Source organism: Ylistrum balloti, unplaced genomic scaffold (genome assembly GCF_031769215.1).
Source record: "Ylistrum balloti isolate Yb309-2 unplaced genomic scaffold, AGI_CSIRO_Ybal_v1 Utg370056, whole genome shotgun sequence".
Classification (NCBI taxonomy): Eukaryota; Metazoa; Mollusca; class Bivalvia; order Pectinida; family Pectinidae; genus Ylistrum; species Ylistrum balloti.
This window is the reverse complement of record NW_026782106.1, coordinates 1,726,646-1,754,071: the sequence shown is the minus strand read 5'-3', so window position 1 is coordinate 1,754,071 and position 27,426 is coordinate 1,726,646. Positions and strand designations below refer to the sequence as shown.

The following is a 27,426-nucleotide window of genomic DNA, read 5'->3' as shown; positions in this document are numbered from 1 at the left end:
GACCTTATTCCAGTGACTGTACACCTACATTTTGTGTACAGACCGACCTGAAACAAATTGATGTAATGTAAACCTACACCTGTTTATTTGAATCCTGGCATTCTATTTCATTTTTGTATGCATGAGCACTGTTGCAGCTCTGAATGTTTTGTTTTGTCATTTTTGTCAAATGTATTCATTAATGCTTAAATATTCAGGAAATACATATTATTATAAGCAGAACAAAGAATAAATAAAGACTACTTCTATATTAAAGTTGTTTTATTCATCCATACATTAACTTTCTGACCCCTTCACTTTATACATCCCCATCCATACACATTCTCACTTCCAAAGAATCAACACACAATGTGTCATTTTGTATAACTTTGATACTGTGGAATTCAAAAAAAAACCTGACAGAAAACTTAGTATCTGTGAAATTCACATGCACACATTTATGTATATCAAACTTCAAAACCTGGTACATATTTTGTAATTTCGATCCATTATAATTATTCGTTTGACAGAAAAAATCATTATTTCTAGTCAGTGCATTGGATCCTCCCAATATTACATTATACTGCTCATTTTACAAAGCACTTCCATTAACCAAGAACAAAAAGAAATATATAATGTAGTACATTAAGTACGATGAAATAGTTTAAATATCTTAAACACTCTGTTTTTAACTTCATACCCTTCAAACTTCAACTGCATCTTTTGAACAATATAAATAATATTATCAGTCAACCATCAAGAAAGATGGTAAGTGTTATGTACAGTTAAATACAATATACATCAGACAGCCACTTTCTTATATTTTTTAGTCACGTTTATATTTATTTACATGACCACTCTCCTTTTCTCATTGACTGAATCAAAGTACACATAACATGACCTTAACAGGAGCAGCAAATTATGCAACTTTCACTTTCACTTTTACTGCCTTAAACTAAAAATAAACATCATTATCTTCATGATATTAAAAGACAGAGCACTTTCATTCAATTTCAACTCCCACAATTGGATTTAAACCAGTTTCAACCAGTAAAATGATATTTTGTACCTCGTACAATCTCAATTACCTTACATCAAAACCTTAAAACACAATTTCAATAACGTTCTGTAGATGATTTTATCTGCCTCTAACTGTGAAAACTAGTGGAATCATAAAACAGTAGAAGTTACATATTCTTCTTCATTGTTATGTCAGATTTGAGATATATATAATCAAACTGCCTGTGGCAGTATCTGGTAATAAAGACACAGTCAGCATTTACTGACACAATTGCAAAAAGAAATCACCAAAAAATAATCCAGGCATAATTTTAAGAAATATTCTACTGAGTTGCAGACTTGCATATTTTACAGACATTATTACTTGGAGTAAGCCTTGTCTGGATTTGGCTAATTGTGTGGGATAAAGTGTAAATTATAATTTATATCATTCCTAAGTAAAGTCTGGTGTGAAACTTCCTCATCTTGAAATACTGTTATTTTCCGAAATTGTGCTGCCTGGTCTGAAAACTATTCCCTCCAACAAAGTCATGTTCACAGACACATCCATCTAACAAGGAAGTTCTACAGAGACAAATACAGAGTCATTGTTCCACAAACCATCTGAATATCTGAAGACAATTTGTATGACTTGCCAAGTGTCAAGGAGATGTTATCCAGCCTGTATACATTGCCGTGATCCCAGTCTATATAAATCACACTATGGTTGTATATGGTACAGCTCCATCAATCTTCAAGAAACTCTTCGTCTAAATTCACATCCTGGGAAAACAAAAAGATACTTGATGTTCATGGTCTATGTTTACAGAATGGATTTTTTAATAAGACTAAATACAAAGTCATATGTAAGGCGGTGTAAGTTAGTACAGGATACAATGTAATGAGTAGCATTGGTTATATAAAATAAAATTAACATATCCCTCAGTTTTTTTCTCCAAATTCTACATGATTCCCAATCAATCAACACTGATATGAAGAACACTGTCATTAAAACAGAAGTCATCTCTAATGCACGGGAGTTTCCTCCCTTCTTGGAATCTTGCATACCATGGTAAAATAGATTAAATTTGGTTAATATGATTTCCGAGGCATGTGATCCAGCACTGCAGTGAAAAACATGTTTAAAAGAAGAAAAATAAAATCTTTCAACAATTTTTATCTTTCTATTAATGTTCTTATAATGAAACAGCACTGCTGCTGGGCAATAGAGTGTAAACGACATTTTCCAAACCAAAGATTCACTTGAATATTCATCACATTGTTGGTTTCCTGATTACGTCATTGGTTTAAATTTTTTATAGAATTTTTTCCTGATAACAAGTGATACATAAGGACAGACAGACAGATGAATAGACAGACAGACAGATAAATGGTTTTGGTTTCTTAGAGAAGAAATTGTTGGAAAATTGACCCCTGTGATCTAGATCTTGATTCTAGTGCTTTTGGTTCAGAAGAATTTGTTTAAATGTTTCATCAACTTTGACTTATGAGACCTTGAACATAGGTCAAGGACATTTCTTGTCGCAAACTTTGTTGGGTCTCATGCCAGAAACCTTTCATTTAAATACAATGATTATGATTTTAGGAAATACGGTTATTCAGAAGAATATGCTTTAAGGGAAAAGTTGATGCCAGACAGATAACAAATGTCACACCACCACATTAACTCATTTAACCCTTACATACTTAATAAGTCATATTTCAAATTGTGATCTGAACAAATATTAAGCTAAGAAAACAAAATAGTTAAAATCTTCATTGAAATAAAATTCTTGTAGAGATGACAGAAATAGCTTTTTTTTTTAAATTGCATTAACAAACAGAACTTTTTTTTGTTATTGAACATAACTTTGAAATATATTTACAACAAGTATAGAAATATCTTATGATTTGCACTGAAACATTTATGATTGAAGAAACTTTTCAGCAGTTATTTAATTACTCGCTAATAATGGCATGTTGATAATTCTTTAAAACAAGAAGAAACCATTACAAGTGAATACCAGTAATATTTTACAAAACAATGTTGTGTACAGAAGAACAGGTGGTTGTATTACCAGTAGTAGGTAGTAATTATTATTCACACTAACCGTCACACTCCCTACAAATAACTGGTTAAGATAGTATTACAATGTAACAAAGACAGGCTGTTAATGTGTAGAATTATCACCACTGTAAATCACCAGCTGTTATATAAGGCATGATCATGGGATTGCATGCATCATCATCAAGCATTCAATTTACCTATATCATTACAAAAATTCAGTAAAATTATATGTTCTGCTCTGCCCAATTTCTGACTTCATCATTTGACACGGCAGGCAAAACATTACGCAAATAATTCTGTCTGAATCAACATAAAGCCTATACATTATTTACTGATGATGTTCAAAAAAATTTCACGTCAAGTAAAATCCTAAATCCTAAAAATTGTTAATTTTTTTTTAAATTTTTATTCCCAACAAACAGATCTCAATTGAACAAACATTGGCAGTATGATATTGGTTGTATTTTCCAACAGAAATCAAGACAATTCAGCAAAATTACAGTCCCTCGCAAAGATAAACCTATAAGAAAAGCAGAAATTCTGGTGAATAGTGGTGTACATTGGAGATAAAACCTGGACAAACATTTCCTTTTTTATATATGTCAAATGTCAAAATGTAGGTCACAATGTATTACTTTTGATTTGTGACACACCGTCTCACCAAGGTGAACAAATATTCCAAATATTACTATTTTCATTTTTTCTCTCTTTTCATTTTATCATTCAAAAGCACCTATAACATCCTTTATTTTAATTCTAAAATTTTATTGATGATGTTGTGTTGCAGAAATATCCACATAATCTTGAGTGTTAAACCTTAAATTTAGTGTTAAAAGGCTTAGTATGATTTTTTTTATTGACTTCATCTAAACCCAACAGGTGTATATAGAATATTATATTTCAGTGAGATAATATCAGTTTCAAAATGAACATGCTCAATACATTTCTGCACATGGATTAAATTTTGCTGTCATTTCAAATATGGTAAACTAGTTGCATCAAAATGTCTATAAACAAAATGAATCACGTATGTACAACATCTCACTAAATTATCCATCTCCACCAAGATATAAAACCACCATTACCGATAACAAACTTTTCACATTTCTAACCTATGTTGTATTAGCCCCACTGAAAGGCTAAAAGATTGTTTAATATCCATGAAAATTGAAATCTTAAGTATACAACTACCCAACTAAAAAAAAAATTCATATACAGATACAAAGTATAAAAGTCATACATAAATTATGTTCATTTCCACTCTACCAAGATATTCATTTACAAAAATAATCCCAGCCCAATCACAAGCTAGATTAAATTGAATGTAAAATGTATATAACATGTTAAACAGCAGAATGTCACAGGATCTAACCTAGAGAAACAGAATGTCACAGGATCTAACCTAGAGAAACAGAATGTCACAGGATCTAACCTAGAGAAACAGAATGTCACAGGATCTAACCTAGAGAAACAGAATGTCACAGGATCTAACCTAGAGAAACAGAATGTCACAGGATCTAACCTAGAGAAACAGAATGTCACAGGATCTAACCTAGAGAAGCAGGATTTAATAAACACCAGCAAGATGACCCTGGATTTAAAAAACACCAGCAGGATGACCCAGGATTTAATAAACACCAGCAGGATGACCAGGATTTAATAAACACCAGCAGGATGACCAGGATTTAATAAACACCAGCAGGATGACCCTGGATTTAATAAACATCAACAGGATGACCCTGGATTTAATAAACATCAACAGGATGACCCTGGATTTAATAAGCACCAGCAGGATAACCCAGGATTTAATAAACACCAGCAGGATGACCCTGGATTTAATAAACATCAACAGGATGACCCTGGATTTAATAAACATCAACAGGATGACCCAGGATTTAATAAGCACCAGCAGGATAACCCAGGATTTAATCAACACCAGCAGGATGACCAGGATTTAATAAACACCAGCAAGAGAGTCTTATCAAATAGTTATAAAAGTAAGGTCAGCCCAAAATCAAGACCTTGATATCATGAGCATAACATTAATAACAACACAAAGTGTTGAAGAACTTGTCACCATCACATCTGAATGTGAATCATGAGTAAGATGAAAACAAAGATATAATGTCTATTGCGTACAGGAAGATAACTTTGATGATGTGAATTAATATCAGATTCAACACAGAACAACAAACATCTTCTGGTAAGAAATCTGTTTTGACAAAGCATGCATACATTCTTTTAACAAAGGTAAACTCCTTTTCATAAAGTTACAGATTTCAAAACATTGAATTATATGGTGTGGTACAGTTGGAGTAATTTGTGAAAAGCATGTTATATAGGTGTATTAATGACAGTGCATTGATCTAGTGATACTCATACTCTCATCAGTAACAAACACATTATACATGATAATTGTAGGCCTCAATTAGCATCAGCTTAGCAGATTAGTAATTATCTAAGCTACACGGATAGTTTCATTGCTTCTACCAGATTCTCTGTCTACAGACACTGGAATAAAAAGTGACGTCTAAACCAGGTACGACATTTCAACACTTTTTTTTTCATTTCTGATTTGCCAGCATGTAAAGTTGATACTTTAGGGAAGCATTTTGATGCAACATAAGTATTGAAAGTTAAATCATCTATAAACAGTTAATTTTGGTATACAAACACTTAGCATGGAAATTAGACCAAAAAGAAAAAAAGTGTGTTTTTATTTATTAATTATTAATGGTTTTTTTTTTCAATTTCTTTTGTTGTCATCCATATTTCCTTTTGACAGACAAATCGTAAGTAATTTCAATATTTACACCCAAATTTAACCTCAGGGCTTTGTAAAAATAAAAACATCTAACAGTGAAACAAGTGAAAAATAGGTATATCTCGGAAGTTGACTGGCTATCCTCAGTATGTTACTACATCATTGCTCCTACAGAACACCCATGTCAAACATTAGCAGACATTTCTGAGGATAAAGATTAATGATGATCAGTTCTGTAACTTGATGCTTTAAGCAGATATGCAGCATAATGAGAATATATAATTTGTAATTGGGTTGAATATTAGTATGTTAAACACCACAAACATGGAAGATAACTATCACCATTAAAAAGAATCTACTATTACTGGTATGATTTCAATAACTGTTGTGCCCATCAAAGTAGCTATTCTGTCACCATCGTCAGTGGCCCATCAAAGTAGCTATTCTGTCATTGTCAGTGGCCCATCAAAGTAGCTATTCTTTCATTGTCAGTGGCCCATCAAAGTAGCTATTCTGTCATCATCAGTGGCCCATCAAAGTAGCTATTCTGTCATTGACAGTGGCCCATCAAAGTAGCTATTCTGTCACCATCGTCAGTGGCCAATTATAGTAGCTATTCTGTCACCATCAGTGGCCCATCAAAGTAGCTATTTTGTCATCGTCAGTGGCCCATCAGAGTAGCTATTCTGTCACCATCAGTGGCCCATCAAAGTAGCTATTCTGTCACCATCAGTGGCCCATCAAAGTAGCTATTCTGTCACCATCAGTGGCCCATCAAAGTAGCTATTCTGTCACCATCAGTGGCCCATCAATTAGCCAATCTGTCATAGTCAGTGGCCCATCAAAGTAGCTATTCTGTCATCGTCAGTGGCCCATCAAAGTAGCTATTCTGTCACCATCAGTGGCCCATCAAAGTAGCCAATCTGTCATCGTCAGTGGCCCATCAAAGTAGCTATTCTGTCATTGTCAGTGGCCCATCAAAGTAGCTATTCTGTCACCATCAGTGGCCCATCAAAGTAGCTATTCTGTCATTGTCAGTGGCCCATCAAAGTAGCTATTCTGTCACCATTGTCAGTGGCCCATCAAAGTAGCTATTCTGTCACCATCGTCAGTGGCCAATTATAGTAGCTATTCTGTCACCATCAGTGGCCCATCAAAGTAGCTATTTTGTCATCGTCAGTGGCCCATCAAAGTAGCTATTCTGTCACCATCAGTGGCCCATCAAAGTAGCTATTCTGTCACCATCAGTGGCCCATCAAAGTAGCTATTCTGTCACCATCAGTGGCCCATCAAAGTAGCTATTCTGTCACCATCAGTGGCCCATCAATTAGCCAATCTGTCATCGTCAGTGGCCCATCAAAGTAGCTATTCTGTCATCGTCAGTGGCCCATCAAAGTAGCTATTCTGTCACCATCAGTGGCCCATCAAAGTAGCCAATCTGTCATCGTCAGTGGCCCATCAAAGTAGCTATTCTGTCATTGTCAGTGGCCCATCAAAGTAGCTATTCTGTCACCATCAGTGGCCCATCAAAGTAGCTATTCTGTCATTGTCAGTGGCCCATCAAAGTAGCTATTCTGTCATCATCAGTGGCCCATCAAAGCATCTCTTTGTCATCGTCAGTGACTCATCATCAGTAGTTTTTCATTATGCCATCGTCCGGTCAATGTAGCTAATAGTTTCTGTCTTTGGTCAATCAATATAAAAAATTTGTCAAAAAAAAAGCCCCTGTCCAAATCAATGTCTAAAAATGAAATAACTGTTCTATGTAGATAAAGCATTCAAGCTAACACAAAAGGCAACTAAGAAACCAAAAGTAAACCAGTGGTATGCAAAAATAAATCATTCCGTGACTAGCTTACCTCCTCATTGGGTATTTCTTTGTCATCTACTGCCTACAAAGAGACGGGGTTATTGTGGTTTTTTTTTTTTTTTTTTTTTTTTTTTTTTTTTTTTTTTTTTTTTTTTTTTTTTTTTTTTGTTTCTAACTTTTTGTTTTTAGGGGATTTTTCGATATTAGTTTATATTATGGCAGATTAGAAGAGTTATTAAACTGTAAAATATATATTATAATTAAATCAACAACCCAAATCCCAGCAAAAGAAACAGTGCAATGAAAACAATAAAGCAGTAAAGAAAACACACAAAGAGCTCTCAACCTGCTGAAACACCAAAATTCAGGGGATATTTTTATTGATGAAAGATGTTGCATGTTTTGTCAATAATCCTCCTCCCACCAAAACCCTTTAAGGTATTCAATAACGGTCACAAATTTTAACATAAGTGGTTCTATGAAATCAATACTGACATTTAGTTCAGGACGAGTCACAAAGATATATTGAAGAAAACAGATTGGCTGCAACAGAAATTTAAGTAAAAGACTTGTGACTAACATCGCAGTAAACCTGTGGCTAACTTAAAAGAAGACTTGGTTAACTTAGTAGGAGACTTGTGGTTAACTTAGTAGGAGAATTGTGGTTAACTTAGTAGGAGACTTGTGGTTAACTTAGTAGGAGAATTGTGGTTAACTTAGTAGGAGACTTGTGGTTAACTTAGTAGGAGACTTGTGGTTAACTTAGTAGGAGACTTGTGGTTAACTTAGTAGGAGACTTGTGGTTAACTTAGTAGGAGAATTGTGGTTAACTTAGTAGGAGACTTGTGGTTAACTTAGTAGGAGACTTGTGGTTAACTTAGTAGGAGACTTGTGGTTAACTTAGTAGGAGACTTGTGGTTAACTTAGTAGGAGACTTGTGGTTAACTTAGTAGGAGAATTGTGGTTAACTTAGTAGGAGACCTGTGGCTAATTGAGGAGGAGACGTATGACTAACTTAGCAGTAGACATGTGGCTAATGTAGTAGGAAACCATGGCTAACATAATAAGTGGCCTGTGGCTGACTTAGGAGATATGTGGCAGTAGTAGACCTGTGGCTAACTGAGAAGGAGATGTATGAATAACTTAGCAGTAGACTTGTGACCTATGTAGTAGAAGACCATAGCTGACTTACCGTTGTATCAATGTTGTCTATGTTCAGATTTTCTAAGTCCAGTTCTAATTCCTGTTCAATGTCAGCCATGTCAGCACTTGATAATTGTCCACCTTGTGTAGGAGCATCAGCAGGCTGCTGTGAGGATTCTTTCACCACCTTGGCTGCTACTGGTTCCTGCTTGAAATAAAACATGACACTCTTAATTACATACATTATCTATATATAATATCATTAAATCTTCTCCAGAATTTCTAAGTCACAGAATCCTCAAGAAATAGCTGTTAATTTGATCTACATCAAACACTCTAGGTATTATAACACCTATGTATGTATAGAATCTACCAAAAAGCTGATAAATATACCATTAGTGCATACTGTAGTCAGTAACCTAATATTACATAACAATAATGTTGGTATACAGATTGACCAACCAATCAATGAGAACCTTAATATGCTCCTGTTGAAGCAACACTCTTCATATGAATATATAACAAAAAATCATGGTATTCACCCTCCTAATGTCCTTTTTACAGAGGTAGGTTAATTCTGTTTCAGCTTGCTAACAATACAAGATTTTTTTCATCCTCCCCACTTTGACTCATTCAAATAACTGAAGTTTTCAACAACATAAAAATTCACAGAAAGTTCTGATTAAACTGAAAACCTCTCTGCAAAATTGATCAAAATGAAACTTCTTAATGTTGGATGTGGATGCTGCGAGAAAGAAATAATTCTCACTTCTGCTCCTCTCTCGTGACGAAACAAGTGAACACTACAGGAGTCTGATCAGATGAGTTTATCTTAAATGGTGACATAACTGATATAGCAGTGATGTGTTACCTGTTGATCAGGAGCTGATGCTTCCTCAAACTCTTCATCTTCATCTTGTGCTCCACTAGGTGTGAAGTTGAAGGCACCTCTCTCTTCAGCCTGAGTCATCTCATCGACTGGGACACGACTAGTGTTAGGCTAAAACACAAGCACAAATAATAGTATTGTGGTTTTCATTACATCAATAAAATTTGATAATCCCAATGTGTATTTACGGACCTCATCAACTACCCACATTCGGCAATAAAAAACATCATGCCAGTGGCATTCCTTGTTATAACAAATACTAGATCATTCATCGTATACATTGTATTATATCCACTGATGCATACAAAGGGTTTTCCTTGGTAAAAATCCAAATCTCATGAATGTACGAGTCAAGGGACTCAAATCACATGATATATTGGAGCAAAACTTCATCAATGTTGGGGGTCCTTTGTTAATTTAACAAGTCAAATGCTTTTTTGAAAGTCAAGAAAAAACCCTCCTTACAGTATAATATTTTAGGAGCAAATCAAGGACTTTCCATGTAAAACAACACTTCTGAAGTGTGATTGACACAAATATTTTGTAGTATGTATTTAATGTTTCAACAGTAAACATGTGACAGGGCTTCTGAATAGTCAATACTCTCATACACAGGTCAACCTGATAAAATACTCTAATTACAATACCACAACCGCTTAGAAAATGTGTGTGTAATGTTTCTCTGTGACTACACTCTGTCAGACAAGGAAGCACTAATAGAGTGAAGTGTAAAACATAGAAATCTGATTAACAGCAATGTTTTGTTTTTATTTTTTTTTAATTATTATTCTGATACGACATCTAGTTCCAAATCATACAATCAAATTATGATTATTCAGGATGGTTCAGTCATTTGAGTGTCATAGGAAAAAAAAAGATAAAAAATATACCTGGATTCCAGGATTATTTTTTGTAAAACTCATAGGATTCTTTTAAGTGTTTACATAAGTTAAAATACAAAGGGAAAAACTTCTACAAAGATAATTAAAATAAAGATACATCACAAGAAATTGGAAATGATCACAAGTGTTAAGTCACCTTAGGTATTTACCCTCAGCAACAAATTTTATAAGAATTGGTTACGAAAGTAATTAGCTATTGTTACTTTGAGAGAAATTTTGACAGTACAAAGACAAGATTCAAGTATTAGATGTATATTTCCTGAAACAGCATTTCTTGGGGGTATATTTCTAAGTCAACAGTGGGTAGGCAAACTGAACCATATAGAGAAGGTTTTATTCTGGAGGTCTGATGTCTGATAGATGGTTAGCATCATTAAACTTGAGAAATTTTCTGTTATGCCTCTTACCGGGACACTTGTGTAGCTGTTGGCTGGAAGAAGTTGGGATCGCTGCGGCTTTAAATATTGTTCTGTCTTTAAAGCATCCTTTAAACCTGGAAACAGGTTTTCGTACTCTCCAGGATCTGCCAACGAACTAGCAGCCTTCTGATTTACTTTGGACAACTGCTCCCTCCAAAGCTCCACAACCCTGTAAACAGGAATATGTCACATAAATCTCATTTTATCTGGGTTTTGTTATTAAAAAAAACATAATTATGTTTAACTTGAACATCATAACTGAAGCAGAAAATTTGAAAACAATGCATATATTAAACTTATAATTACAGTTTATTATTCAAGATTTAGAAATACACCCATACAATAAGACAGAAAAGCATCTTATAATACTGAAGAGATCTTGTGGCCAATCTGATGATTAATAAGTATTCTACGCCAGTCTTATCCAATATTTACCTTGACACTTGGCTGGGTAGGTATGTCCTAGCGAAGAAAGCTGCCTCTGGTATCCGCTCCGTCCTGATCAATACTTCTAAACATTCCTCAAGTCTACAAATAAATCATGTAGATACTTGTAGAGGACAACCATCAGGACCATGAATTTACTTACATAGCAACACACCCATATATGTCTGTAAAAAACCTATCTATATCCGTTACTATTCTGCTGAAATACTAACAAATACTATCCCTTTTTCCTGTAATAATCTCACCAAATTTTTAATTTTTTTTGTCTATCCTCACCCCTAAACTTATTACAGGATTAAAATATCATAATGTTTAAGTATCATAAAGGCATTATGAAATCTTGATATTAGAAACTACTTACCTTCCCAGAACAAAGTTTGAAATAAAGGAAACATTATTCTGTCCAGCATTTGCTGCAGTTTCACCAAGTCTGGCCACCATTTGACTGTTACCAGCAGAGCTTGCAAGGAGAAGGAGGCCACCAAAGTCCTGTGCCTGGTGTAAACATTCCTGGGCCAGTCCAAACTCACACTTGCTGATTGCCAACTCTGCCAGCTGTTTCCACTTTTGTTCTGCCTAAAATTCGGGACAGAATTCATTGAATATCTGTTTATTTATTCATTGCTTATTTACTATCCAGGGTTTAGCCCTTCTACAACTTATAATGACCACATCAAACTCTAAATCTTCATAGCTTCTCAAGTATTGTATTGCTCAGATACACATAAATCAATACATTAATCATAGATGTATGCCACATCAATTTCTCTTTTCATTTTAAAATTTCAAAGTGTTTTCCTGAAATAAAAATCAGGTAATATCTCACCTCTGATTCTTTAGCTATTTGGTATGCAATCTTCAGATCACCTAGTTGTACAGCAAGTTCAAACTTATGTTCAGAGTCACAAGTTACAGCTAGTGCTTGTGATTTAAATCCCTTAAAAACAAAAATGTACTAAGTAAACAGACAGTCCCAATATTCTTACATCAGTAAAGGTTGTAATGAAAGGAGCACGTTGCAAATATCTTATTTACCTTTTTCAACTTTTAATAATTGTTTTTGTGTTCTGGACAAATTAAACATATGATTTGTCTTTAGAGGAATAGCATTGAAAGTGCACATTTCATTTATTATAAAATCAATCATGAGATTAATTTATCGAAGAACATGAAACAAAGAATTTATCAAACCTGTTTCTCCAGGAAGTGGGCAACCCTTGTTCGATGTTCCCTGGGAACAGTAGGCAGAACTTTATCTGCTGTCTCAAAGTCTCGCCTCATCACAGAAGTTTGGTACTCGAGTACCGATAGTAAGAGAGAATAGCTGACAACATTTAGTTCTTTATCACCGAGGTATAGTCTGTTATCCTTCGGTATGTAACCCAAGAGATACATCATTCTGAAATAGTCATTGGTCAAATCTAGTCAATGCCCCAACACAAGTGTTATGAAATGCATTTACAAGGATATTATGTTTTTAGTTTTTTCTAACATTCCAATTCATTTCTATGTAAATATCTTCTGACCAGTTGTCATCTCAACTGACTGACCACAGTGATCAGGTTCCCTGACCAATTATTACCCTAGCTGATTGAGTCATCAGAGGTACTACATGTAAGGTTCCGTTATTAAACACTGTATATACAAAAGTTTTCACATTTAATGATGACAGTATCATAAATACACAAAATCCTGCTCATTTGAGAGAAGAAGTAAGAATGAAAACATTTTTCTACAGTGATCTTACTAAAAAAATGACCACAAATTCTGTTTATGAAAATTACCTATCTAAATGAGCAACTGTGACAATCTCTCCGCCCACGTAATAGTTGAGTCGGTTGACACTGTTGGTGTATATAAAACAGTCTCCAACCCAGATACCAGTCTTCACTGTCTCTTCAATCTCTCCGACAACCTACAAACATAATCACAGTCATACATTTACTTGTTTAAGCTTTACTTAACAATGCTGCATGCTAATGATTTTTACCGTTCTTGTCAATAAATACAGATCTATTACTAACATCAAATGCCTCCTCAATTCCATCCTCAGTGATGTCCTCCTTGTGTTCTTTAGCTTTCTCCACAGCCTCAGCGTTGTACTTTAGAATGAAGAAGGAGTCGTCTGTACAGATACATACCAGCTCACCGTTCTCACTCCAAGACACCTGAAATCACAAATTAACAATCAAAGTAAAATTTGATAAACTAAAACTACATCCTAAGAATACACACACTCACATACCTATCATAGATTGGTATAGTTGAAAGCTGTAAACTTACCTTTTCATTCTAACCAGGAAATGACCTTAAAAGCAATTTGAGTGAAGATTTTCCCCGTTTTGAGAAATGAATGTAAAGAGAATTTTCAAATCAGCTAAATCCAGGAGAAGCTGATATGAGAGATTATAATAACAATGACTCTACATCCATCTATGATTATTTGAAATTTGAATCACCCATATATACATACCAACCAATTATATACACTATACGGTTCTGAAATATTATATCTTTGTTTTCTAGGGTTTCCTAAGTAACGCAATTGAATCCCTTCAATTCTCCAGACACTTAGATCATTGACCCTGTGCTGTCATGTTGTGACCTTGGATGAACTTAATCCAAATTGTTCAAGGCAACATGTAACAGGCCTCCCATATGTTGTTCAGTGAGGCTGCTTATATGTATAGTCACCAGCTAAACAAGGTGATCGTACTTTATAATGTTTGGTCCTTAATGACTCTAATTGTCAAAGTGCCTTTAAAATCAATACAGAAAAAAAAAATCAAAATTACTGTTAATATCTCAGCAGTCAGAAATTGTAGTCACTAGGTATATACTTACAAATTTTGGTGTGATTTCAATTCTTCTAATGAGATCGGTGGAGTCCCACTCATAGAAAGCCAGACCACTGACAGAACGAACACCAAGCATGTAACCACCATATATTCCTATGAAAATGAGAGACATTATTAGAACACGACTTTCCATTTTCATGATCACAATTTTAAAACTACACTATATGTGTCCCATTTCATGATCATAATTCATAATTTAAAAACTACACATTGTGTCACTTTTCATGATCATAGTTCATAACTTTAAGACTACACACTACATGTGTCCCTTTTCATTTAGTATATTTTCAAAACTATATAGAAAGTGGGGTTGTAATGAGTACCAAGTACCTGTTTACAGGTAGTTTGAGAAATAACCGGGTTTGATAACATGTACCCAGGTACCCGTCAAACTAGGAAACATTCTGTCTTTCATCTGTGTTTACATTGCAGATTATTAAAGTAATATAATATCTCACTCATTAGTTCTGTTTTCATTCACCAATGATGACATGTTATCTGTTTGTTACATTTTCACATTAAGCATTGTCACACTTAAGTTTTCTCACAACAGCATTTTGTTTTGGGAACCGGCAAACGTGTGTATACACAGCATACTTGTGTACTATACTTTTACCCTGTTACCATGGATAACACGCGAGGATTACCGAATATCTCATTGGTATCAATTATTTTAGTGTGTTTTGGGTTGAAACTCTTGCTGGTGTTGTTCCTAAGATGTTGTTATTGAGCACGATAACTCTGTCAAATACGGTAATGTCTCAATCCCACTTAACTTCCTGATGTGCATGTAACATCCTGCCATATTTGTGGTAAGCTTTACAAGCACACCTTGTCAACTTTTTGAACTGATTTGATTTGTCTCGAGATTGTTTAAGTTACAGAACAATTGATAGTGCAAAGAATGAAATACAATAATATTATCAGTGAAGCATTGTGTTCATACAATGTATATGTTTGATTTTTATTTATTCCCGGAAGTTACAAACGCTTTCAACAAGGTAATTCCAAAATTTTGCACCCCATGACAGTCCTAATACAAAGTGAATATTTTGTATTAAATTGCCCTTAGGCTAACGGTTTGCATTTTTTTTCCTTATTCAAAATTCATGTTTCATGCAAACAATTTTCAAAATATACAATTAAACTGCATAACTTACCTTCTGCCCCAAAGTCGGGCTTGAAGGATTTTTGCTCCTTAAAATTTTTGAATATTTTAACCATACTGGTGCTCTCTCTGGTAGCATAGACTGACGAGTCGTTACTCCATACAAATTCCTGCGCAGACCCAAAGCTTTTGTTTCTCAGAGCCATAGCTGTATATATGATGTATTCACCATCTCCACAAACTACTACAAACCTACAAATAGCATTATTAACGATTAGTTACACATGGCAAAAAGTTCTCAACATACTTTAACAATGAAATAAATACTCTGGAATTTCTGTGTACACAAATCTATTAATTTCAGGTATTTCTGGAAATATAAACTTTCAAAATGAAAGACACGTTTTATGGAGTTACTGCTCCGTGAAAATTAAACCTATGAAGCAAGAAAATTCACAGAAAATAGCTTAGAATTGTTTTCAAGCATTACAGATAAAAATTTAAGATGACATTTGCCATGGACCAAGACAACATATTCAGTATGTCTAGTTACCTTCCATTGGGATTGTGGGCTACATTTTGTGGGTATATCTCACAGCTTCCCATGTCCTTAACAGCTAGAGGTAATCGCTCGCCATCTTTGATTTCTGTATCACTGATGGCCTTGATATTGGCCTGCTGTATCTCAGAGTGTTTGGCCCAGATGATTTTTCCACTACTGTCCATTGACATAGCTGGTTCCTCTCTTCCAAGCTGACAACACATGGAAATTATTTACATTATTAATTCAATATTTTGTATCTTCAAAATTTCCAATACAAATTCTCTAATCAGTCTGGATTCTTTTCATAATCACACAATTCTACGTCATATCTGTATTAAGATTAGAAAAAACTTCAGTGTTAATTTTCCATGAATATTCATCAGGTACAAAATCAGAATGAACAGAACAGAAATATATATGATGTAACGACTAGATAGTATCCTCTATCTTTGTATTGTGATATAAATATTCATCCTGTCACTGAATTTCCATAGTAGGAATACACATAAACAATATATTTGCTGTATATGGCACTTAATCGTACAGAATAACTTTCTGATTTACTTAGGTCTTTCATTTAAAAACAAAAAATAAAAGTTTATGTAAGTGATTTTATTTGTTGTATCAAACAAGCTTATTTGCGAAAATTCATAAAATTATTTCTGTGCATCATCGGACACAATTCAGCGTAACAACAACGTAAGGTAAACAAACATTGAATAGACCTAACAAACAGCTGAAATTTTGAAAGTCAGAACTGTTTTTAATAAGTATTGGAGGACAAAAAGAATACATAGTCAAATTCTTAAATATGAGCTACATTTTGGCTTGGGACAGGATAACAAAAGTGCAATACAGGTTTTCTTTCAAGACACTGACCATGTATTCTCTATTGAATGATAATAATTTCAGAAATGACCATTACACCACTATCTCTAATCTGTTGTAAAAAGTATATGTACCTTAATGATTATGCTGCCCTCATCATAGCCAAGAGCCACATTGTTTGACCCCTTCTGACAGGCAATAGTCCACACCCTTTCTAGACCATAGTTCAGCGTACTCTCCAAACGGTAGGTGTTAGCATGCCAAATACGAACTGTACCTAGACGCAGAAAAAAAAATGGCACATTATAAAAATCACTTTTGTGTATAGCTGTATAGTCTGTAGTCCCAAAAAGTTATGTTCTATCACCTAAATATGACAAAGTTTATGCAAAGCGGATAGTGCATGACAAAGGACGAAATATGATGACAATAGGTCATCCTGAACCATCAAGTCAGATGACCTCTTATCACAACATTCTAACCTGAACACTTTGTTGAAAGTGTTAGCCCTACAATTTTCTTCCATATTCAAAGCCGCAATACAATTGTTTTCTTAATATATAATAACTTCTAACAAACAGTCAAAAAACTGAAAAAATGTTTTAACATCGCCTAAAACTGTCTTACCATCCTCTGATCCTGTCATGATGATAGGTAGTTCTGGATGGAAGGATACTGTAGAGATATTCTGAGCATGTCCTTCCAGTGTCTGTACACATGTTTTATTCTGCCAATTTACAAATAATGATTTAATTATAAATTCAGAGATTTTTCAACTTTTCATTTTTTTTTTAATGTTTAATCAATTCCTGTTTGTATGTGTGTATTTTTTTAAGATAAAATATGTGTGTATTTCTTTAGGATAGCAAATCTGTGTGTTATTTTAAGACCCTACAAAACAATTGATGATAGTGTCCATGTACTTATTATTACCAGGTGTCTGTGACAAAAAAAAATTTAGGAAATAATCATTGCTTTTACCAATCAAAATTGTCTGGTTTCCTCTTTGTAAACTCACTATACTGACCTATGGTTTTTTTTTCAAAATGATTGATTACCAATTATGAATAAATTCAAACACTGTTTTGCCTTCTATCGATGCTGTAAATCACCTGATAATCCCAGATTTTGATAAGTCTGTCGTCAGCTCCAGAGATGAGATATGGTTTATCTCCCCCTGAGTAATAATCTAGACAGTTAACTCCTTTCTCATGCCCTTCCAGAGTGAAGTTAGGTGTTGGGGAGCCCAGCTGCCACACCTGCACATGAAAGAGATTCAGTCGTGTCAATGTCATAACGAGATTCTTAAAAGTGAACCTCAATTTAATTTTGTGAAAAATTCTGTAAGTTATAGCTTGACATATAACTTCAAAACAAAACTTTCAAACACTACCAACTTTAAATCTACCATGGTGGTCTGGTAGTGAAGTGGATTTAAATTTTTTAAAACAACTGGCCAGCAAGTGATTCATTTTGTAATGTTTCACTAATGTTGTTAAATAAACAAACCTTAGGCTTACAGAAATGTGTATCAATGATTCAGATGATAATTACATATAAGTTATCTATAACCACCACATTGAAAAATATATGTTGACAGATTTTCCTTAATAGCACATATTTTCAAAATGCAATGACTCAAAGTATATAACTTTATCGTTGATGCTACAGAGCCTGGTGATACTTGGCAAAGTCAAGTTATTTCTCCTTTTTCTTGACAACAGTTTGTCTGATATAACACTATTGGTTATTTGAGTATCTAACCTTGACAGTTCTGTCTAGAGATCCACTGGCAAATGTGTTGTTATCCTTGGGGTTGATGATAATTTGCATGACATAATGAGTATGTCCTTCAAACACCTGTGTACATGTCCACTTCTTTTCCCAATCCCACAACTTGATTAACATGTCATCTGTAAATAATAACAATAAACAATATCTGTATCAATGTGTTGTCTGATCAGACAGTGCTCTACTGACTAGGAAAACATGTGTATGACTTATTGATTTTACATGTTAGATCAATATGATATTGGTCTATCACTCTGATATATTAATAGCAATCTGTATTGATAAATCAGGTCGTCACTGATTTAGACCTCTGTCTGCTGAATTTATAGTATATATCCAGCACATCCAATTTTCAGAGGATTTGAAAACGACAAAACATCATCCCAATGTCAGAGGTATTTCTGCAGATCTAATTTTCTGATGTTCAACAAATTGATAAATTGAAAGATGAATGTAATTGCATTTAATAAAATGTTTTAAATATTACTTACAATAATCTAAAATTTTTCATAATTTTAAAATCTTAAAAATCGAAGGTAGCTTTGAGACATTAAACAGATCTAGAAATTTTGACAATTATTTGAAGTTTTAACTGACCACTGCTGCTGAGGATGAAAGGTTGTGTTGGATGGACAGCAAGCGACCGTATGTAATCAGAGTGAGCCTCAAATTGGTGAACTCTCTCTAGCGTGTTGTAGTTAAATGCACGGATAGTCATGTCATCCTTCAAAGATAAAACAAAGACTCAGCTCATTTACAGCATCAGGGTTGTCTATTAAACTATATGAATTGAAACTAGTAAAACATTTTACATATAATGAATTATAGCCATAATGATGGTGTTTGCCCAAAACATTTACTAGTAGAGAACTGTGAATGTTTGAAACAAGATGCCCTGGACCTTAATGGTCATCCAAGTTCTTCAAATGCTTTTGTTGTTATTGCAACATATCAAACCAAAACACTTAAAATTTATCATGGATGATACCTGGATAGTTATAAATCAAGTAATAAGGCACTCCTGACTTTTCAATTGTCCAAATGGGGGAACTACATTGTTGTCAACCAGAGACAACTGATAGAAGTTTCAAAAAGTGCCATACATGAATGAAATAAAATAGTTGTATAAGCTCTGCAACACCATCAATGCACTCAGCTTTTTTTCAGTATTTTTGGAATGACCCCAATGATGTATAAATTTTACTGGGGTAGTCGCCAGGAACAAAAGATTGGGATTATTCACTTACAGATCCTGTTATAATCCAGTTCTTTCTTGGGATAAATCTTGCAGATCTCACAGGCAGGTCACATACCTCAAAGGATTTGATGAGTTGCTGAAGTTTAAATAGAAGTATAAAGTAACTGAAATTTTCATTTAATGATCCATTTCCTCTAAATCAATCTATAGTAACTTGCACATACTGTCTTCACATAAAACGAAAGGTTGGCACTTTAATAAAACCCTTCTGAAAGTTCTGTAAGGAAAATAAATAATAAAAAAAAAATACTCAATAGTTATACGATTGAGTTCAACAGCAATGAAATCCTGTCTAAAGAATACAATTACATTTTTGCCACGTTGATAAAGTCCACTGAATTTCATTTTGATTTTAATAAAATATTGTGCATGTATCTAAAATCAATGACAGACTTACTTGTGATTCATAGTTCCAGATGTGAACATTGCCATTATACAGACTGGCCAACATCCATGGCTCAGTTGGGTGGAGATCTACACATTTTACCCGGTCAGATCGAGCTGACAATTTCCGTTTGATGTCCAAACGAAGTGGCTATAAAAGAAATAAAATATACATGACTGAAAGACGCACAAAACCACATTGCATCAAACTATATCATGTTAACATTGATAAATAAAATTCAGTTGATTTTCTTTTCGGGTTTGTTTCCTGCACATACAAAAATAATAACATACATTGCATATTGTGTACATGTAATTGTATACCAACAACCCCAGTCTCAACTTAATGAATTACAAGGGCCGTTGGAAACGGGTTATGTTTCCTAAATGGGACAAAATTTAAGAATGAAATATAACAAAGGGCAATAATTCCTAAATAAAGCAAAGAGTTTTATGGTTTTTGTACACTGCACTTTTCCTCACCAAGATCGGTCTACCTATTAAGTTTTATGTTAATACCTTTTATAGTTTTGTGTTATGCTCCAGACAAACTTATGACGGACAGACAAAGCTGCGACTATATGCTCTCTTTCCTGGGAGCATTAAAAATTGGCTCTCAAATGCAGTCATTATTTTGTAACATGTCATAGAATTAATCTGAACTTGAAATTAATTGTACACACAATGCAAATGTAAACCAAATATCAAACTAAATTCAACTTTGGTTTTAAATACATATATCACATAATTGCACTATATGTCAGTGCTAGTACGTTTCACACATTTATCAGATAAATGTGACCATGTAGTCATCAAAACATCACACTCAAACCATTTGGTTGTGTTATAAGAACTTCTTTTCTATTGATAGACTCGAAGAAAATGCTCTGAAATAACTGCACCATTTTATTCATTTACGATCAGTCGGAGACCTCTGTCTTGGTTAACGTAAATATTACTATTAAATTTTCAATGTGATGTGCTATAAGTGTGCCTTTTCCATATTATAACCTATACGTTTTTGTGAAAAGTGATCCTGGTTATCCGACCTGTATCATAGAAAGGTGTAAATATTCTTTGGGCCTATAGCAAACCAGGAGCATTGAGCAAATATGCCCTTAAACACTGAAGACCAAGAACAATTTCTTTCCTGGTGAGGGGACGGGGAGTATGCCAACATTTCATTACTTCCATAATCAATGGTAATCGTGCTGTAACCACTCTGCCCCCTTGGCACTTTTTAGTTGACATATCATTTTTCTAGTTTGATCGGTTCGCGTGAACATCTACCAATACCTTTCCTACTGTAATTTATCAACACTTTAGCAAAATCTTACCATTTTTGTCCGTAGTATTTGCAAGCACAGAAATTATGTTGTTTTCCACACCGGCAAAATAGTGTACGTTTGCTGGAATTACGTGGCTTCGTGTCTACCCATGCGTTACCGGAAATCACGTTAGCGAGAACTGCGCGAGATTACTTCAGAAAATGGCCGGGAAACAAGCACAGACACTTTCGCGTTCTTCTCGCTAAATTGGAATTCACTGGTTCTGAAGTATAATTCACGACAACATCTGATGCTAGATGTAGTGCATACGATAATCATTATCGTAAATTTATTTTTATTTTATATAGGAAACGTTACTGCGTTATTTGCAATTTAAAACTTCTTGTTGATAAGGAAGCTGACAGGTGTCTTCTGCCCTGTGAAGATAACTCGCCAAGATGAGAGTAAACGGCCTTGTCCCAGCTCGCTTTCTAACGATCATAGCCCATATGGTCATCGTCATAGTATTATTATGGTCACGAGTATGTTGTTTTATATTTCTAAATATGTCTCCCGTTTTCGAATTGAACTGGGGGGGGGGGGGGCATTATCCAGCATAACTTGTTCTTGTTAAAAATACTTAACTCCATTTTTACAGGAGGTCAGTGCTGGACATGTGTACGTACATGTAGACTACACGTAGTTTGCGCAGAATGGCAGTTCCAACTGTATGCTCCCTATGGAGTTGGAGAAAAATTAGGACCAGTAGCTAAAGGCCTTATGCCCATAGTCCAAATGGTCCTGGCTTTCATCTGTCTGCGACCAAGACAAAATTAAAACCTTAAAATAGCTGATAGATATTCACAACCCTGCAGACAAATTTGATCAAAGATTACAATTTATGAACCACATGGGAGAGATTTTTTACTGTGATAAAGTGGTATAGTGGTGGATCCTCTGGTCACTATTAGCAAATTATTATAGATTATATGACATTATATATTGGATAGGTTATTCATTTATGAATTTTGAATATTTGACCATTAAAATGTAAAAGGTACTGAAAAAAAATCTCTGACGTCATAATTCTTATTTTTTTTTGTCTTTTATTAGGATGGAAATGTAAAGCAATGCCTTCCCCTAAGTTACACAGATGATGAATACAAGACCAAAGACACAGAGTAAGTATACATGTGAATATTATATGTATTTTTATGCTGCCAAAAATTGGGGGGGGGGGGGGGGCATATAGTATACTCTGTACACATTTAAGCAAGGATATGAAACTTGGTGTATATATTGGTCATGTGCAGTGTACCAAATTCAGGATCGCAACCCCTAAATTACAGAATTATGACCTTTGTTTAAACTTTTGTGTCTAGAGCATAACTTTGTCCTGGTGTATACATTGATCATATGAAGACAATGTGTAGTATACCAATATTAAGGCCTGCAACCCCTACAGAATTATTGCCCTTTGTTAAAATTTGTGTCTGGAGCATAGCTTTGCTTACATTAAAACTAGCTTGCATTAAAACTACAAGCATGAAACTTGGCCTATACAATGGTCATACTAAGATAATGTGCTGTATATCATATTCAGGTCCTTCGACCCCTTAATTACAGAATTATTGTCCTTTGGTAAAATTTTGTGATAAATAAAGTTATTTTTTGGGCAGCATTCATCAATTTCACTGATACTTTTTATTTTACTGTTGTCATAAAAAATCAAGTCAAATGCGCATTTTTATAAATCATGATCAGAATTGTGGTAATTGCTTATGATCAGGTAATTTTTCTATTAATTGCTTGGTGAGTCTAACTAGAGGGTAAAGGGTCCAGGGTTAAAGTCCTGGTCAAGATGTTGCATTGATTTTCCCATCTCATGTGGAATTAATAGGGCATCACAGAAATTTTGAGAACAAGGGAACAAGTTGTCTATTTAAACGCTAAATCTGTACATTTTTCTTCATGTTCTTCATAAATACATGTAGGATTCAGAAAGGTGTGATTATGTATCTGTTTTATTAATTTTCAATAACATTATTGAATGCTTCATCTTTCATCCATTATGATGATTACCTTTCTTTTATTCCAGAATGATCATTGGATTATCAGTGACTCTGGGTCTTTTTGTCATAGAACTCATCGGCTTCATCGGTGGGATCTCTATGTTTATGCCATTCCAAAGTTTACTTTGTATCCTTTTCAAACGAAATGTAAATACCTGTGTAGATAACAGTGATGATATTTGATAAGAGAACAAATCTCACGATATATAACAATTGACATGGTGGTTTCTAGGTTCTTTTTAGTGTTAAACAGTGATTTCTCAGAGTTGATATATAAAGAATCCACTCATTCCTTCTTGCTAGCTCTCTACCTCAAATTTTTACATCTTATAGTCAATCATAACTTAGTTTCTAGTATTTTGTAAGTTCCTGAGCTGTTTGTACATTAGAGACAGTATATTCTTGAAGAAGAAGTATGTCTATTAACATTTGTTGATTACTTAACTTGGTTAGTACAGTGAATAATTCAAATGATTACAAATTTTATATACATATATGTCTTAGATAAGTTCTAAACTCTTTTTCTTTTGTGTGTTAGGTGCTATAGATTTTCATAGTTAAATACATGCAGCATGCAATAACACCTATTGAACCTTGTGATTTGTTTCACAGATACAATCATTGTGATGGGATTTTTTTTATTTAATTTTTCAATAATGCTGATTTACCTTCAATCTGTAACTGACAAGATCCTTGTATGCTTCATGTAGCACTGTGTTACAAAAGTCTAGTGTAACTGCTGGAATTATTCCTCCTTGACTGCTGGTCCAGCTATAAGTGCCCACTGTGGGGCCTGTGTGTCGCTGTCCTATTTCCTGTTTTGGTCTTGGCCATGTTATAGGTACTGGTACATTTTTGCATTCTGCAGTGCCTTACCCACAATGACGGAGGTCATCACCATGATTGGTGTTAGTTTCTGTCGGCGGGGATTATGATAGCAATATAATTTATAAACTAGGGATCCATTATTATTGTCAACATCATGTTAAGGAGATTTATGTTTTGTGTTTCAATAAAGTGTGATAAACTGCTAGAAATAATACTGCCATATAGGTAAAATTTATGACTAGCTATACATTAAAAAATATTGCAAATTTTCTATGAATTGTAACTAAGTTACCTCCCTTCATCATGATTGCCTCCTTGACTATACACCAGCTGTAGCAGCTCATGCCGCAGGTGCAGTGACTCTCACATTCTTTCTCTTCCAATTATGGTCATGTGATTACTACTGGTATGTGTTTGCGTTCTGTGTAGCTCTTCCAGCCGTTGGAGAAATATTGACAATGATTGGAGTAGCATTCTTTAGAAAAGGCTTATAGTGAAGAAAGTGTGTTAAGTGTACACAAACAGTAGTATAAAAGGTTCCTGGTGATGTGACTATAGGCTTGTATAGCTCCTAACACACAGGAGTCATTTAATTATAAACCAGTGAAAATAGCTTGTTTTGAAAGTATGTAGAATTGTTCTGTTTTTAGACATCGTATGAAACCTTTGAGTGACATTTTTAGTCATGATAAAAGTTTCATCCTCAGTATACAGTCATATTTAGGAAAAAATGGTGGCTGTGTAATTACATATAATTATTTATTATTACAGACTTCATTGTAAGTATTGTAAGTACATGCAGGCTGTAGCAGAGTGTAAAAAACACTTGATAATCATTAATTTGCAGGTGAAGGTCGATCTGTTGTTACCTTACCACAGTCTACCTATCTATAAGGTATATAAAAACAGACCTTAAGGTTGGTGATGAATACACATATCTCAGATTTATCAAACAATGAACCGTCCAATATCAGTTACTGTTCAGTAGAGTTACTATCTTCTGTTTTATTGCATTTAGGGTTATCGTGTTGGGCTTAATGAAGGGAATACAGTGTATGTTGTACATGTATACATTACAGATAATGGGTTCATTACATTCAGAAGATTTGAGGTCCAGGGTTAAAGTCCTGGTCAAGATGTTGCATTGATTTTCCCATCTCATGTGGAATTTCTAAGGCATCACAGAATTTTGAGATCAAGGGAACTGGTTGTCTTTTTGAAGGTTTGGGGGTAAATGTGCAAATACACTATGTCGCATATATCTGGAGGTCGGAAATAGATGTATATATGTAAACAATGACCAACAGAGCCAAGAAAAAAATGTCTTTTATTCATGTGCTGATACTGTAGAAGAGGTTTTTGCAGAAGAATTGCTAGAGTTTAGGATATCCACTATAATTAATTTACATGCCCTATGTGTTACTGAATTGTGCAAGCATTATTATTACTTACATAGTAGAAGAGTATTTCTTTAAGCCTCGGTTGGAAGAATTAAATTTCATTGTTTACAACTTAACACTGTACATCTTGTGTTGAAAAGACATATTTTAGAATGTACTTGTATCAAATAATACATGTGAAAATTTAATATTTTGAAGCAGGAGAATTTGCTCTATTAACTGTACATATTTGAAAGTGTCCTTGGTTTTGATTTTTAAAATATCATATGCTTTATTGTCCAGACTCACAAACACTGATGTTACCAAAATGAATGTTTAAAATTTTGTCTATTTTACATTAGTTGTGATACAAGTAATTTTATTTTATATTAATCACTGTTGTTTGTCCTGATGTAAGCGTGCAAGTGGTCTTACTGTTGGAGTAAACCAGGGTGGCTGAGGTAACCCCACAGGATCGGAGAGGTGACCCTCATAGCTTTTTAGGTCATCTGACCGAAGGGTCTGATGACCTATTGCGATCACCTTTTGTCTGGCATCGTCCGTCGTGAATATTTTCAAGTTCTACATGTCTCATTGAGCTGAAATTTACCTGAAATGATCGTGACATGATCCTGACCAAAGTTTGTTAATTTCGGGTTGGTTCAAAATCCAACATTGCCGCTATCTTGAAAACACATTTTCGACTTCTTCTCAAGTTCAAAATTTGAAATCTTGTATTTTATGTTAGATGATCATTAAGGCTAATGGGCCTCTTGTCTCATCTTTTTGGGGAATTAACATACAGGTGTCTAGGAGAAAGGCAAGTGGGTAACTGCAGTGCCATCTCACCATCCAGTGGAGGGCAATGGATTACATGAAACACTATGCAAATATATTTTTTTCTAGATGAAGGCAGATTGGACGTCTGCCTTTATTTCAGTAAACAAGCACACAAGTTACCATTCTGATCAGAGATTGTTTCTTAGGATAGATATTTCACTGTATCTTTATAATGAAGCATTGATAACAACATACTAAAAGGCTTACAGTTTCGATAGTTTATTATGCTGGCTTATGGAACAAAAATTCAATATATTCATTGAAGGATGCAAAACAAAGCCATACAGCCTCTCAAATCAATTCTATCGCGAATGGTAGACAAAAAAAACTAGGATTGTGAAAGGTGAAACAGCACATTCATTTTGTCACAACAGATTTTTGAATGTATACGTAGTGACAGTAGGTGCAGATGAGTGAATGTATCTGTTGAATTTTGAAAAGCAACGTCATTATAATTTTCATGTATGTTTTTAGATGTTTTTTTGTTAGTGTAATGAGAACCAGCAGTAAATAATATGAAGATTTCGCCATGAATTTAAACTTTCTTCATCAGATATTATCATGATACTTACATCTAATGTCATATGTATCAGCAACATATGTATGTGTGGCATTTATATCTCGTCTAGAATTGATATTAAAAATGGTTTTAGATATACTAGAACTTTAGTTATTTTTTCTTTATCTTTTATCAGAGAATTCATGAGTTTCATCTAAAATATACTCGCGGAATAGAGGAAATGTGCATGTGTAAAATGTACATGTATTAATCATTTCTATTAATTAAAGCTTGAAACTTTACACAGGCAAAATGTGTATGGCTCTCTATCATTATCACTGCTCAGTGC

The 27,426-nt window shown here is 34.2% G+C and overlaps 2 protein-coding genes across 5 annotated transcripts; one reads left to right on the top strand and one right to left on the bottom strand.

Annotated features, from left to right (window-relative positions):
* Positions 1-243: 243 nt before the first annotated feature.
* LOC132549428 (coatomer subunit beta'-like) lies at positions 244-21,613 on the bottom strand. Of its 3 annotated transcripts, none has more exons than XM_060213364.1 (22): positions 21,529-21,613; positions 20,205-20,342; positions 19,797-19,883; positions 19,147-19,273; positions 18,523-18,671; positions 17,871-18,017; positions 17,386-17,485; positions 16,893-17,035; positions 15,940-16,139; positions 15,439-15,638; positions 14,265-14,371; positions 13,445-13,588; positions 13,205-13,335; positions 12,612-12,819; positions 12,247-12,357; positions 11,782-11,996; positions 11,409-11,501; positions 10,962-11,142; positions 9,635-9,763; positions 8,813-8,971; positions 7,670-7,702; positions 244-1,761 (listed from the first exon to the last, which is right to left on the bottom strand). In XM_060213364.1, exons 1-22 carry the CDS (start codon positions 21,529-21,531, stop codon positions 1,726-1,728), a joined length of 2,841 nt encoding a protein of 946 aa, XP_060069347.1. In that variant the 5' UTR covers positions 21,532-21,613; the 3' UTR covers positions 244-1,725. The 3 variants fall into 3 exon arrangements, with proteins under 3 accessions (XP_060069347.1, XP_060069348.1, XP_060069345.1); XM_060213365.1 differs by having other exon boundaries at positions 8,813-8,968; XM_060213362.1 differs by lacking the exon at positions 7,670-7,702.
* Positions 21,614-21,723: 110 nt separating this feature from the next.
* Positions 21,724-27,195, top strand: LOC132549405 (transmembrane protein 107-like). Of its 2 annotated transcripts, none has more exons than XM_060213334.1 (4): positions 21,724-22,001; positions 22,573-22,640; positions 23,558-23,658; positions 24,690-27,195. In XM_060213334.1, exons 1-4 carry the CDS (start codon positions 21,918-21,920, stop codon positions 24,851-24,853), a joined length of 417 nt encoding a protein of 138 aa, XP_060069317.1. In that variant the 5' UTR covers positions 21,724-21,917; the 3' UTR covers positions 24,854-27,195. The 2 variants fall into 2 exon arrangements, with proteins under 2 accessions (XP_060069317.1, XP_060069316.1); XM_060213333.1 differs by having other exon boundaries at positions 24,303-24,773.
* The last annotated feature ends 231 nt before the right edge of the window (positions 27,196-27,426 follow it).